This window comes from Capsicum annuum, chromosome 9 (genome assembly GCF_002878395.1).
Source record: "Capsicum annuum cultivar UCD-10X-F1 chromosome 9, UCD10Xv1.1, whole genome shotgun sequence".
Taxonomy (NCBI): Eukaryota; Viridiplantae; Streptophyta; class Magnoliopsida; order Solanales; family Solanaceae; genus Capsicum; species Capsicum annuum.
Window position 1 is genome coordinate 41,035,942 of NC_061119.1, and position 15,185 is coordinate 41,051,126.

General features: G+C 33.5%; 1 protein-coding gene across 1 annotated transcript; it reads left to right on the plus strand.

The window, feature by feature from the left end:
* The first annotated feature begins 684 nt into the window (after positions 1 to 684).
* On the plus strand, positions 685 to 7,219 carry LOC107842847 (protein RETICULATA, chloroplastic). Its single transcript, XM_016686882.2, has 7 exons — positions 685 to 1,509; positions 1,606 to 1,701; positions 2,042 to 2,262; positions 2,352 to 2,421; positions 2,558 to 2,637; positions 5,650 to 5,714; positions 6,422 to 7,219. The coding sequence occupies exons 1-7, from the start codon at positions 949 to 951 to the stop codon at positions 6,613 to 6,615; spliced, it is 1,287 nt and encodes a 428-aa protein (XP_016542368.2). The 5' UTR covers positions 685 to 948; the 3' UTR covers positions 6,616 to 7,219.
* Positions 7,220 to 15,185: the final 7,966 nt, after the last annotated feature.

Below are 15,185 nucleotides of genomic sequence, written 5' to 3' on the forward strand. Positions count from 1 at the left end.
AATTGACTGAAGAACGCCAATTTGGAAAGAGATCTTTTTGCTGTGTATATTATTGGCGTAAAAAATTTACATCACATGAATACAGCCAAATTTTTTTTTTTTTTCATATACCTATCTTAAATTGCTAATTGAGCAAATAGCATCTAGTATAGTAATACTTTATGCAAGGAGATCTTTCCCATCTTATCCCTTGTCAATCGAATTCGTTGCATAAAGCTTAATACAATTTACATTTGTTGTGGTTTCCGTAAACAAAAATGACAAATATCACGTCTCAAAATTACTAAACTAACAACACATTTTTTTTTCTAAGTTATACTCAAATAAAAAATAAACATACTGTCTACCTTAAAGTCACTCGAACAAAAAACACATTTTTCATATTATAGACTTTAAAGGCAATTTGAGGTGACACCTTTTTGTACGTCTCACAATCATTCAAAGGAAAGTTTTAATTTTTATGCTCCCTCGTTCCAAGAGTTCTACTTTTCTTTTTAATCTATTTAAAAATAAATAATACTTTTTAATAATATTTTAATTTTAATTTTTTACATAACATATTTAGGATCACAAAATTAAAAAATATTTTAATATATTTAATATAATATTTAAGATTACAAGATTCAAAAATTTCTTTATTTTTTTTAATTTTATGTCAAATTATAAACATTCTTTTTAAAAACCGAGGGCAGTACATTTCTCTCAAGCCGCCCCCTCCCACCCCACCTTAACACACTCTTGTCAAATTCCTACTAGGTAAACTGTGGCAAAATCATCAAATTTACTAGCAAATCTTGAACTAATCGACTTTTAATTTTTTGCTTTTTTGCACATTTCTGTTATTTAATTTCCAGGGTTTATTTGGGAAAATCCCAGTGAATTTGTCGACTTTTCTTGAATTAATTTTAAGCAAAAAAAAATAAAAACTTGGTGGGGTTTGTAGAAAAAATGGCAGGTTGTTGTTCATCAGGTATAAGGTTGTCATCTCAATTTACATCACTGAAAAATGAAATCTTGATTACGGGGTCCAATAAAGATTCCAACTTTACATTTATTAAATGTCAAGATTTTGTGGGTAGGAACAAAATTGGGTTTTTGGTTTGTAAGAACAAGTCAAGATTCTTGATTAAGAGTTCATTGAATCAAGAGGGTAACTCAACATCTGGTGTTAGTGTAGAAACAGTGATAAAAGGGAATGATAGTGGTGTTTTTGATGTTGGTGTTGTTGATAATGGTGGCGACGGGGTAGGGGATTTGGCTGCTGGAATTGGTGGAAATGGGAAATACAATGGTGGTGGTGGTGGTGGTGGGGGCAGGGGCGGAGGAGGAGGAGGAGGGGATAATGGAGGGGGTGATGAGGAAGACGAGGAATTTGGGCCATTATTGAAGTTTGAGGATGTGATAAGGGAGGCAGAAGCTCGCGGGGCGAAGCTTCCTGCTGATATTATTGAGGCTGCAAAGAGTGTTGGTATAAGAAAGCTACTTTTGATGAGATATTTGGACTTGCAGGTAAAATATGAGTAGGTGAAAGTGCTTAGCGTGTTTCTTGATCATGTACCTTTTGATTGTTTCTTTGATTGAGAACTTGTGTTTATGTGAATGTAGGGATCAGCTTGGCTTGGCGCTGCAATGAGATCAAGCGCTATGCTGCGGAACAGAATGTTGGCTGATCCATCATTTCTTTTCAAAGTTGGAACTGAGGTTTGTGTTAAGCTTGATTTTGATATTGCTGTTTTGGAAATAGCTCATTGAGCTGTAATATTGTAGAAATAGTTGCTTTTGAGCTACTGCTATTAGTGTGCATCGTGTTGTGTCTGCGATTCTGTTTGCTTATCTTGCGGCTTGGAGCAATTAGTAATTCCAGTTGTATAAGCATGATAAAATTGCATTACACGTGGTGAATTCCTATGGACCTTGAAATCACTTGTACGGTTGTGGCACCTTACCTACTGTTCATGGTAATTTCTGCTTCGTCATGATGTTTATAGTTGATATGCTTTTCAACATTGAATTCACGGGTTGCGTTGGTTCTGTGATGTAGATAGTTATTGATACAACTTGTGCAACAGTTGCGGAAGTTCAAAAGAGGGGCAAAGATTTTTGGGCAGAATTTGAATTGTATGCTGCAGATATGTTGGTTGGGGTTGCTGTCAATGTAGCCCTAGTTGGGTTGCTAGCACCATATGCTCGAATTGGGCAACCATCTGTATCTCAAGGGTTTGTTGGTCGCTTTCAGAGAGCTTATGGAGCACTTCCAAGCAGGTTTTGACTTGTCTGGGCCCTGTGATATTATCGCATTAAACTTGAGTACTATTTAGAAAATTCTCACTCCAATTACTCATCTGCTGCAGTGTATTTGAGGCTGAAAGGCCAGGGTGTAGATTTACGTTGAATCAGAGAATTGCTGCTTATTTTTATAAGGTAAAACTTGCATAATTGAAGTATATGCTATAAATGGGTTGCAGTATCTCTATATGCATATGTCATTCCTGTTCGTAATAGTTGTTCTCATAAATGCATTCCATTGTGTAACTTACAGTTCTTCATATTTATTTAGGGCATTTTATATGGATTCGTCGGGTTTGGATGTGGTATCATTGGCCAAGGAATTGCAAATATGATAATGACTGCCAAGCGGTTTGTTGCTCTCTGATATCACTAATACAACTATTGTCACTATTATTCTGATATCACTAATCTACTTCTTTAGAGGTAGTGGTATGGACTGCGTACATTCTACCCTCCCCAGACCCCACTAGGTGGGAATATACTGGGTTTGTTGTTGTTGTTGTTGTTTGATGCTGCTTGAAGATATTTCTGTTAAATTTCTGACTTACTCCCTGGATTTGAACTTGGTATTCATTGTGAACCAATACTCATACTAATGGAGAATGGAGATTCAATATGTCCCAGAATTCTTCATATAGAGACTCAAAACCCCAATACGTGATTAGTCTTCCACTTCTCCATTTAGATATCTAATTTGAGTGTCATGATATTAAATTTGTCATAACCTTCTCATAAAAAGGATATTAAAATTTTGGTTGCTTTTTTCATAAGCTAGTTCTAATGCTTGACATACTAGGATTAAGGAGCTAACTCTTGGCATGAAATCATTGCCTCTCTTTCGTCACATGTTCTTTGATGGCTATCTTGCCATTCTCTGGTTTTGTTTGCAAAAATGAGAGCTGTGGATGTGTAAGCGGCAATGGTTATACAATTCAGAGGAGGAAAATGATGTTTAAGGAGAGGGGACAGGAGCAAAGTGATGGTAGGTAGATTCAAAATGGTATAGGTAAACTCTCTTTTATTTTGTCACGGAGAAGGGTAGGTCATCTGGTTCCAAGAAATGAGAGGCTGTGGAGATGTTTAAAAGATACAATGTTAATTTCAGGTGAAAGTAAAAATTAAAAACAAAAGCATAAGTTTCAGCTGTGTTAAGCTTTGAAATACTTTCTGTTGTAATACATCACAAAAGCTATTTTGTTTAAGACAATTTCTAACCTTTTATTTTCTGAAAGAGTAGAGAACCGTTGCTATCTTTTGTTGACATCTAAAGTTACTTTGGATCAAATTTAGAAGCTCTGCGTTGTCAAACCTTAGTTGTGATAGGCCCCAACTCCAGCGCTAGAAAGTTTTGAAAATAAGAGGTATTGATAAGGTTGCATGAAGACCGGATTAGGGAACTAGTAGTGTTGGAGCACTTTGAAAGTGATAGACGCCCAAGCAAGGAAGATCAGGGACATTAAGTTTGCTAAATTTCTACTTAGTAAAAAGAAAAAAAAATGTCTAATTTCAAATTTAAAACATCGAGCAAGGGATATATTCACAAATTATAATACGGATGCTTCAGAAAAGGGATGTACTGGGACAAGAGTATTGTTGAAGTATAAAGACGTTTGAATTGATTACCTTTTGCTTCGCAGCTGAGCTTGTGGCTGAATAATGATAAGTTGCATTTGACCTGGGAAAGATGAAAGTATATGTAAACAGGGAGGGATAGGGATGTGCTGACAAATGCTAAAAAGGGCAAAGGAAGAACAAGGCTTTCCTCAGACAAGATAAGCAAGTAGCTGGATAGGGCTGTAGAGCCGCTGAAGCAAGCCCATGGTGCTTTGATTTTTTTTTTTTAATCAAGACCATGGTGCTTTGATAGGGAAGAAGGAATTTAATCAACTGTAAATCTGGATGGTGTGAAAAACACTGGAGTTCAAATGAAGGATCTTAGAACAATTATTTTTCCATCATAGACAAGTACATATTAAATGCAAGTTTCAATGGTCATGAGCCCCATGCAAGACCAAAGGAAACCTGTTGATGCGACTAAGGATATGCCTAATAGGTCAAGCCGTTGTCTAAACAGGGATACACGGGAAACTAACTAATAGCTAGAGTTTCATGTAAGAGACCAAGGCCTATATCTGTCTCCACGTGCTGCCCTGGCAAATTTAGGATGTTGCGTGAACAACATTGGTGAAACTAGCCCTGTAAGAATATTTGCAAAGAAAGGATTTTTAAGGTTTGATGGCATAGAGGAGGAAATGATAAGATTGTGGGGGTACCAACACCATGTGACTATCAAGTGAAGGCTGGGCGTGAAAAACAAAACCTTTCCGTCAGTAAGTAAAGGATGGCTGCTTAAAGAGGCGGTAAGGTTGTACAGTTGATGAGATAGGAGCTCAAAAGAGGAGCATGAAGCATCATTTTCTTCGGGTTTTCTTTGAAGGAAGAATTTAACAGTGGATAGACTGGGTGCCCTCGTTTTGCAACTCCGCTAAACTACTATTTGAGTGATGGTGCAAACATCAGTATTAATTGCTTAAAAAAGCAAACTAGAGTGCCCAAGAGTGTGACCTAGTTGGCAATGAAGTGGTTGGAGAACCATGAGATCTCAGGTTTGAATCTCAGCGGAGGCAAAAATACTGCGCAGATGATTTCTTCTCATCTATCAAGCCTTGGTGAGAAGTAAGAGGCGCCGGCTGGAATAGTCGAGGTGCATAATCTGGCCTAGATACCACCGTCATTTAAAAATAAAGTAAACCAGGAAAGAAGTGACTTTAGTATCATTCAGTACCTTGTACTAGGTCTTAAGTTTCGACTACTATTTCACTTCTTATTATAGAATTGCCTTCTACTGCTTTCAACGCAACTCTTGATCATGATAATGATAAAAATGTATTTTATCTAGTCTTTCTATGGTGTCTAGTTTACTACTACTGATGGAACAGCATTCCGACAGCACGGAACTAAAAAGATACATTAGATTGGTCAGTTAGTCATACTAGCCTTATGTGTTGTAATGTTCTTCTGAGTTATATCATAACTATGAAAGGATCAAGAAATCAGACTGGCTGATGATATTAAATGGAAAATACATGAATATCAAAAGTAAAACTTGAAAGCTAAGTTTTTAAGGAATATTTGTTCGGCACAAGTTCTTTTTAATCAGTCTGTTATGTTCTTCTTTTCATGCTTGTACCCCAGAGGTTGAGGGGAGTCCAATGCAGATTTTCTTTCTTGCACATAATGTGTAGCGTGACAATTTGATGCATGAGTCCGTAGGTGCTCTTGTTGTTGATCAAAGTAGATATTATACTTTGTTTAAGGTGTTTATGTTTGCCCTTTCTTTTTAACATTTTTGTTCATCAGGAGCATCAAGAAATCAGAGGACGATGTTCCTGTTCCTCCTCTTGTAAAGAGTGCATTACTTTGGGGTATGTTTTCACTTAATTCCTATAAGTTCCCGCTTTTGATAATGAAGTTCGTAAAGCAAATGATTTCCAAACTCTTTTCTGATGCCTGTTTATCTCTTTTGTTGCAATTCTTGTCTGTTATAGTATTTGTTATGTTGAAATGCTTTCTGATGCCTGTTTATGTCTTTTGTTGCAATTCTTGTTTGTTATAATACTTGTTACTTTGAAATGCTGAAGTACTTCCACTGAGACCATCTTCTGGTTATTCAATGATTTCCTGCATCATCTAGCATTTTTTTTTCAACAAAATGAATCAAGTCAATGATGCTATTGCATGAGACGATGTAGTAGTACAGAATGTGCAGTATTTGTTAGTGGGATTTTTGTTATCTGCTCTAGGGTACTGTTCCGCCATATAGCATGTGTAAATGAAAGGCTCAATTATGTCATTGAACATTCAAAGCTGAGTGTGATGAAGCGATCAAGTAAATGAGAGATCACATGTTCCAAATTTACTTTCTGTTACATCTGTTAAAGGTTGAACCTTTGGTTTGTACATTCCACTTCCTATCTTGTCACTTTAAATTGCATATTCTACTCAAGTGTTTGTGAATCATTCTTCATTTCTGCTTTCTTTGTGCATCGTCATTGCTAGCTACATTTTTTCTTTAGACTCCATCTTGCCTGCCTGCCGGCTCTGATTTGATTAACATATATGTTTTGTGTAGGTGTTTTCCTTGGAGTTTCTTCAAACACCAGGTTACAGGTCGTGACTGGATTAGAACGTCTGGTGGAATCTTCTCCTGTGGGAAAGCAGTTTCCGCCTGTTGCAATGGCATTCACAGTTGGTGTGCGATTTGCCAACAATGTATATGCTGGAATGCAGTTTGTGGACTGGGCGAGGTGGAGTGGTGTGCAGTAACTATATCTTCATGTCTTTTCTCTTTCGGCAGTTCTCAAGGGGGTCATCAGTGGTTCTTCATTCAACACCAATACCTTAGGGTTATGGATGGAGGCGACTTATCACTAAGCCAACTCGTTGTCACTTGTTTGTGATTCTAGTTCAATAATTCCATCTTTGTTGTATTCTAGTAGATGATTTGAGTTTTCGTTACACCATTAACAAAGAAACATGTTTGTCTCTAGAAACATGTGATGTGTGAGTTAGAGACATGTCACGAGTTCGAACCATAAAAGGCAAGTGGAGAAGGATGGGCCCTAATATCATTGAGTTTCAAATCATGAAGGGTGACTGCAGCAGAATTTGGAATTTATTCCCCCTTTTCCATGGGCTTCTATGAAATTGAAATAAAGCAGAAAATGGTCCTCTTTATGTAGTGAAAAATATTTTGGAATGTACTACTTCAACATACTCTGTAATCTTACGAGGAGTCTGAGGAGGATAGTGTGCATGTAGACTTAACTCCTATATTACGAAGATAGAAAGATTGTTTTCAATAGATTCTTGGTACAAAATAATGTAAATAAATATTTTTATTAGAAATGGAATGGAGGAGGAAAAAGCATCCTAGGCCAATTCTAAAACGCATAGGATGTTGAACTAGCTCAATGTTCTGGTGAAGTGGTTTCGTGGATTCTTGTACTTGGTATTGTTTGTAAAGTGGATACTCCTACTTATACATTTGTTATCTGGACCCTTGAATTCATTTAAAATCAATTTTTTAAAACCTTTTTTTGACCTGACATCCTATGTGGTTGGGACCACATAGAAGTGTGTATTTTAAACTCCAAACGCGCATCGCGCCCAAAATAAAGGGTCTAGCGGTCCCAAAAGGGCATTTATAAGCCCTTGATCGGCTCCTTCCTCATTTGCTTCCTACACCATTGTTGGAGCAATTTAAGTTTTTTTCCTTTCTTCTTCTTCTCTATTTTCTCTCTCTAAGTTCTTGTACCTTAATTTTCTTTCTTGTTGTGTTTTTTTGCTGTGCCTTAATTTTTAGTTCATTTTTTTCTGTAATTTTTCGTAACATCACAACAATTGGGGTTTGTTATTGTGGGCTTTATGTTGAACTTAAGATGTCAAGAACACTAACTAATCTCGAAAGAATGTTTTGGGGCTGTCAAAAATATAAAGTTGGTAATGGTTGTGGATTCTTTCAATGGGTTGATGCAAATGAACAATACTACGTAAACAATCCATCAACAAATTCAAAGCAAAGAAACAAAGACAGACATAGAAGGCAACGAAGACAAGAAGGGCTGGGAAGAAATGGAAGGTATGGAAGACATGAGAGATCAAGCACTAGAATTAATATCACTGTTATCATTATTGTTGTCATTTGGTTTCTATCTGTTGTATTTAAGATTGCTTGATAATTGTAGTTGTAATGTGCAATGATAATGAAATTGAAATTTAATGACAAACACTATTTTGCCAGCATAGAAATCTTCAATATATAATGTCTTAACAAGAGTTGACATAAAAAAGCTTGTCTTAACAACATCTTTAATGAGAAATGCAATAGAAGTCATAAAACACTTGTCTTAACAACACTTGAGATCAATTGAAATAAAAAACTAGCAATACAGAAAAAGAATTCTACTATTATGTGTCTTGAGTGCTTGGTGTGGATTGATTCTTGCTAGCTTGAGTGCTTGATGTGACTTGAGCGGTTGTAGAAGATTTTTCCTTTGATCTTTTGGAACTCTGTTCTTGTAGTTGTCTTTGAGTTATTGCAGCTCCACCTTTCCACCTTAGTCCATTTGATTTAAAACGCAAGTCAATATTGGTTGGAATTGAACTAATAAGTGTTGGACTATGTAACACTCTATCAGTATTTTCAGACTGAAAAATAAAAAAATCAGTTTAAGATACACTAATTAATACCAGTTAAATACAATTAGATGATAGAAAACTTACCCTCTGCATTACACTGCCACTTGGTTTAAATAGCACACCAAAACCACCTATTTTTGCCTTCTTTTGTTTTAGTCTTTTATGTGCAGGATTTGTACCACCTCTTAAAGCTGTACTAGTCTTCCTCTTTTGGGAACCAACACTACTAGTAGACTGCTGAGTTGTAGATTGTGTAGCATTATCACTTACTGCAGAAGTGGTTGCAGGCATCACAACAGCTGCAGGTCTTATATCAGTTGTGGAGGCAGTTGCATGCCTCACACCACCAAATGATGCAGCATTTGCAGGCCGTCTTTTGCTTGATGTAGCATTTGCAGGCATGTCAACACCTACTGAAGCATTTGTAGGTCTCTCAGCAACAACTGAAGTACTAGTGTTGGGTTGCATACTTAGTTGACTGCTATAGCTACCAATGAAATTTTTTTTCTACAAAAAATATGTAAAGGTCAAAAACACATTCAAAAAGCGTAAAATTCATCAATAAGAAAATATTTAGTTTACCAAAGTTGGACATCCTTTCTTGTTGTGTCCAATAGACTTGCACATAAAACATGTCATTTTTCTTCCCTTTCTTGTAGCTTTCCAAACTTTTTCTTAACAGGCTCATCCTTAGCTTTCTTTCTATTTTTACTTGGCCTTCCTGATATGACAGTAATCTCAGGTGGCTTAATTATTGGTCTTGTGCTTCTTGGTCACATCTTCCTGTTTGGCATTGGTTGAATATACTTATCATATGCCTTTAGGTATGTTTTCCTTTCATACTAGTGATCAACAAATAACTATATTTCATTTCTTGTAATGCATTACAGCAATTGCATGTGCACAAGAAATTTTCGTTAGTTGCCATGACCTACAACTACATTGCTTCTTCTTCACAATAACAACATATGTATATGGTGGATCACCAACCTCAAAGTCAAAATCACCATTAAACCTCACCTCACACTTGACTGCATATTCACCATTCTCTGCAAGAACTTCCATGGCCATTGGTGATACATCACTGATCCATCTTTCTAAAGACTCTCTCATTTGATTCATCATTTCCATGACTTTGCATCTTATTTCCTTCAATATAGTTATAATTGTTTTGAACCTAGCGCCTAGAATTCAATTATTGAAAGTCTCACACATGTTGTTCTCAACTACATCACACCTGCTATGGTCTTTAAAAAAAGCTCTACACCATGCTTGTTTATTGTACTTGAGCAAATATTTCACAATTCCATCACCCAACTCACTCATTTCATTAAGTTTCAGTTGGAAATACACTTCAAATGATGCCTTTGCAACCTACCAAAATTTTTTCCTCTTTTTTTCACCTCTCTAAACCTACTTTTAGTTGACCCCACATATGTCTAGCACATCATCTATGCTCAACATTTGGTAGTAGATTAGTAAGTGCCAAATGAAGACCCTATCAAATCATGTAAAATAGTAGTTAAACATTAATTACTGTAACAAATTGGAAAAAAATAACTGAAAAATATAAAACTTCATACCTTCTACATATCAAACATCATTGTCAAGCCTTCACCTCCATTTTCTTTTAGTTCCAAATCATGGGTGATGCTCCTAAGAAACCAAGACTATGTGTCCTTGGTTTCTTTATCAACTACTTCCTATGCTACATGATACATTTGATTATTTCCATCTTTGAAAATACAAGACAACAAGATACCTTTACATACACCCTTAAGAAAGGCACCATCTAAATCAATTATTCTTCTATAACCATAAATGTCTATATACACCTTTTTTCCTGAAATTAAATTCTTGGATGTCCTAATAGATACAGTGGTACTAGGATTGGTAGTCCTCAACCGTTCAATATAATCATACAACCTAGTAAAATTTTTCATGAAATCATCAAAATATTCATTCATAACTCTGATTTTGCCGTTCTACGAGTTGTTTTACTAACATACAACCCATAGTTCTTTCTTAAAAGAGCTTGAATCTGATGCAATTTTATTGAAGGATCACTCATAATCTTGTCCTCGTATGCTTACTAATCCACCAAGGGTTACAAAACTTATTTTTTTGTCCTTTTAGAACACTTATGGACAGAAAAGTAAGTCTTCACACTAAAATTTCCTGTGTTATCAGCACTTTCAAGAATAACCCAAGGACAACTCTTATGATTACACTTTACCATTACCTTTCCTTCTCATTAGGTTTTAACTTAAGGTTCACACCTTTTTGAATAGAGTAAGTCTGCAGTGCCTGTCTAAACTCAACATAATTTAAAAAATTCATATACAATTGAAAAAATACCTTCTTTGCAGTTTTATCAAAGTAGATCTTGGAAGATGAAGTTCTAGGTGGTGGATCTACTACTTCATCATCATCAACAGGATCTCCTTCCTCTTCACTAATGTCATTACCTGGATCTGAACTATAAAAATAAGGGTCATCCCTACCCAATTTACCTTCATATCTAGCCCCATTGTTCTTACAAATTTCCTCAAAACCAACATATATACTTACTGGTCTAGATGGTATCTCATCTAGATTCATCCTATCAGCCTTTTGTTTTATTTGTTTTTCAATATTACACTGCCTAGCTTAAAGCAACTCTTCATCAAAATTACTCAAATCTTCAATGTTTTCATTAACATCATAAAGTGAATCACCATCAGGATCACTGATATCTAAATTTGCTTCAAAATCAGATGTTTGAAGATGGTATGTAGAGAAATTATTAACTTGACCTTCCTGTAATTCTTCTAAAGAAACCTTAGCTTTTTCTTTGTCTGCCCTAGGAGGTTGATTTTTATTTAAGTACTCATTTTCAATGGTTGAGGTGAAGACACATCAACCCTATCAGTTTTCAAAGGGGCTGTCACATCACCATTACAAAGTAGTAATAATGGTGGAGTAGCTACCACATCAGCACTAGAAACACTAGATTTCTCTATTTCCAAGGCTAATTTTCTTGCAATTTCAATCTCATTTTCATCATCTACAACCAAAGATTCACTAATTTAGTGAACAACATATACATCAACAATATCTCCAGTTTTGAAACTGTCGATAAATCTAAAAACATCAGCATCACTATTTAACATGTAATAACAACCTTTTTTGTTGACTCTACACCTAAAGGTTTCAACCTTTGCACACCTAATTCTAGTGCTAAGTTATGAAACAACATTATATGAAGCTCATCTACATCTACTCTAATTTTTTCAAAATCACAAACCCCATTTGCATACCTTAGAATAAAGTCTGACAAAAAGCACCCTCCATGGGTGAATTGAAGTGTCACTATTGTATCCATTAGTTACAAAATATGTACAATGACAAGATAATATATACAATTAGTCAATTATGCAAAAAGCCCTGATTTTTAAAGAAACATAAATGAAAAAAACTCAATTTTGATTTCACCAAAAAACCCCTAAATCTTATCGAAATCACAAAGTATGCTATTGAAGACACAAAACTTCTACATATATGTCTAATAGAAGCATTAAACACATACAAAAAAAAAAAAGTAAAACCCTCAAAATTTTCTGTCTCAATTTCAATTTTACCCAAAAAATCCTAAAATCTAATCAAAATAACAAAACATGCCATTGAAGGTATAAAACCGTTATATATAGTGTAATAGAAGCATTAAACACGAAAAATATAAAAGCCCCAAAAAAATTAGCACAATTATCATTTTACGAAAAAAATTCTAAATTCTAATCATTACAAAATATGCCATTGAAGACATATCACTACTACATATACTACCTACAACACCATTAGACAAAACACAGAGCAAAAACCCCTAAAAAATTAAAGCAAAAAATCGGGAATCACAAAAATCCCTAAAATCTCTAAAACGAACTCCATTAACTCAAACAAAAGCTTGAAACAAACTCCAAAATATTATAACTACCACAAAAGTTTAAACACTTACACTGATTGCAACAACCATCCACAACAATCGAGCAAAAATCAGTGAATTTCGTGAAAAATTGAAGTAGGAATGAAGTGACGAAGTGTAAGGGTCTGAAATGCCCTAAAAATTGATTTCCCTTAAGTACTTATATCCTGTACACATAATTTCATACGTGAAAATTATTTTAAAAACTTTTAATGATGTATTTGCGATTGTGCAACACGTTCAGATTAATAGACCGAAAAGAGTTTAAAAAATTAGTTTTAAATGGGTTCAAGGGTCCAGATGACAAATGTATAAGTAAGAGTATCCACTTTACAAACTCGACCAAGTACAGGGATCCATCGAGCTATTTTTCCCAACGTTCTCGTAAAAAGATAAGCCAATGTGCAACGAATACGTTTTAAAAGTGTGTATATATTTAGAAGCTACATTCAAATATACAATTTCTAAAAAATTTGGAAACAATTTATAATTTAGAAACTACTAAAAAAGTACTTATGAATCATAAAAATTAATAATTTAAACTATTAAAAATGAATATAAATAAATCGTAACAATTTTTTTTATTTGACTTTAAAAATTTAAATTATGTCATATAAATTGTAACATATGAAGGAATACCGAAGATACAAAACACATATTGTGCTCTCTATGTTCCATATTAGTTGGTCTTTTTTTTTAATACGCATACTAAGAAATTATAGATAAAAAAGTAATTTTACGAATTGACTCCTTAAAATACTTCTTGTGAACTTTACAAACAAGTGTGAATATTTTTAAGAAAAATTTCATTAATGCTTTTTTAATTTAAAAAGGTGGACAAGTAATAACTAGTTTTGATAAAATGACAAATTAATATGAGGAGGAAGTAGGAGTGAATTTCCTAAATAATCATTCAAGTTTTGAGAATTTCCTTCAAATATCATTTATGTTTCATTTAGAACTATAATATCACTCTTTTCCTCAAAAAATACTAAACACTTCAAAAATATTCTTCTCTCTTAGTTGGCATGCCATGTCTATAAAATCACATTTTTTTAAAAAAAAATAAAATATTTAATTTATCAAACTCATTTAATCAAAATTATAATTTTTTTTAATAAAATGCATTAGTTTAATTTTCATGCTTAGGAATTCTTTACTACACTTAATCTTTACTATGTTATTTTACATGAAAATTAAAATCTCTAGATAACTTATCTATTTTAGTGATATTATTTTCTTTAGAAAACGATCGATCTTTGTGGACAATTATATATAAAAAACTAAATGATCATCTAGAAAGATAACTCTAGAAAAAAAAAAAAGTATATATACCTAAGTATGAAAATTTCTTCTTTATAAATTAATGTATAATTTTTTAAAAAATAAGATTATAATTTTGGTTAAATGAGTTCGATGAGTTAACATGCTTATTTTTTTTAAATAATGATCTACTGATATGACACGCTAATTAGAAGAGGAGGAGACTTTTGAGGTATTTAGTGATTTTTTGAGAAACGTATTGATAATTGAGTGATATTATTGTTTTAGAAAAAATAAAAGTGATTTTTATAAGCGACTCCAAAAATATGCATAACAATTCAAGAAAATAACTTTAGAAAAAAAATAAAAGTTTAAGTAATGATAAAAGATTTTTAAGCATGGAAATTCCTTCTTAATAAATTAATGTATATTTTTTAAAGAAAAAAATAAGAATATAATTTGGACTAAATAAGTTTTGATGAGTTATAAATCTATTATCAAAATAAATAAATTTAATGACATGACATACCAATTAGAAGAGAAAGAGACATATGATATATATGTGTGTGTGTGTGTGTGAGAGAGAGAGAGAGAGAGAGAATAATACTAATAGTTGAGTCATATTATTATCTCTACAACAACAACATACCCAGTGTATTCCCACATAGTGGAATCTGGGAGGATAAAAAGTATACGCACATACCACTACATCAGGTGAAGTACAGAGGTTGTTTTCGATAAACCCCTGGCTCAGGACAGATAACAGTATAACAAACATCAAAACATCAAAGCATATAAACTAATACAGTATGCAAAATAAACTAACAGTGCTGCTAATACATGAAACAATACAATCCCAAAACAATATTATAAACTATCTATTCAAAATCATAGACATCACTCAAACACCCCAAACAAAAAACTCGAGACGCAAATAAAGTACCCTTCCCTACCTATTGTCACAGTCACACTCATACCCCCTAATCCTCTACCCTAATACGCATTCTCCACACCTTTCTATCAAGGGTCATATCCTCGGTAAGCTGTAACTGCTCTATATTATTATATCTAAAAAATAAAAGTAATATTTGTTGACAATTCAAAAAATATGAGTGATCATTCAGAATTATAACCCTTGAAAAATATATTTCAAGTTTTAGTACCGATAAAAAAAATTTAAGTATAAAAAATTATTTTTAATTATAAAAAATTATTTTTAATAAACTAATGCATTTTTTCATAAATAAAAGAGAATATATATTATATTTTGATTAAGTGAGTTTGATGAGTTAAATAAATTTTGTATTTTTAAAAAAGAAATTTTAGTGACATGGCATGCCAATTAAAAAGAAGAAGACTTTTGAGGTATGTAATATTTTTTGAGGAAAAAAGTAATATATAATTGAGTGATATTATGGTTCTAAACGAAACATAAGTGATATTTGAAGAAATTTTTTTAAACTTGAGTGAT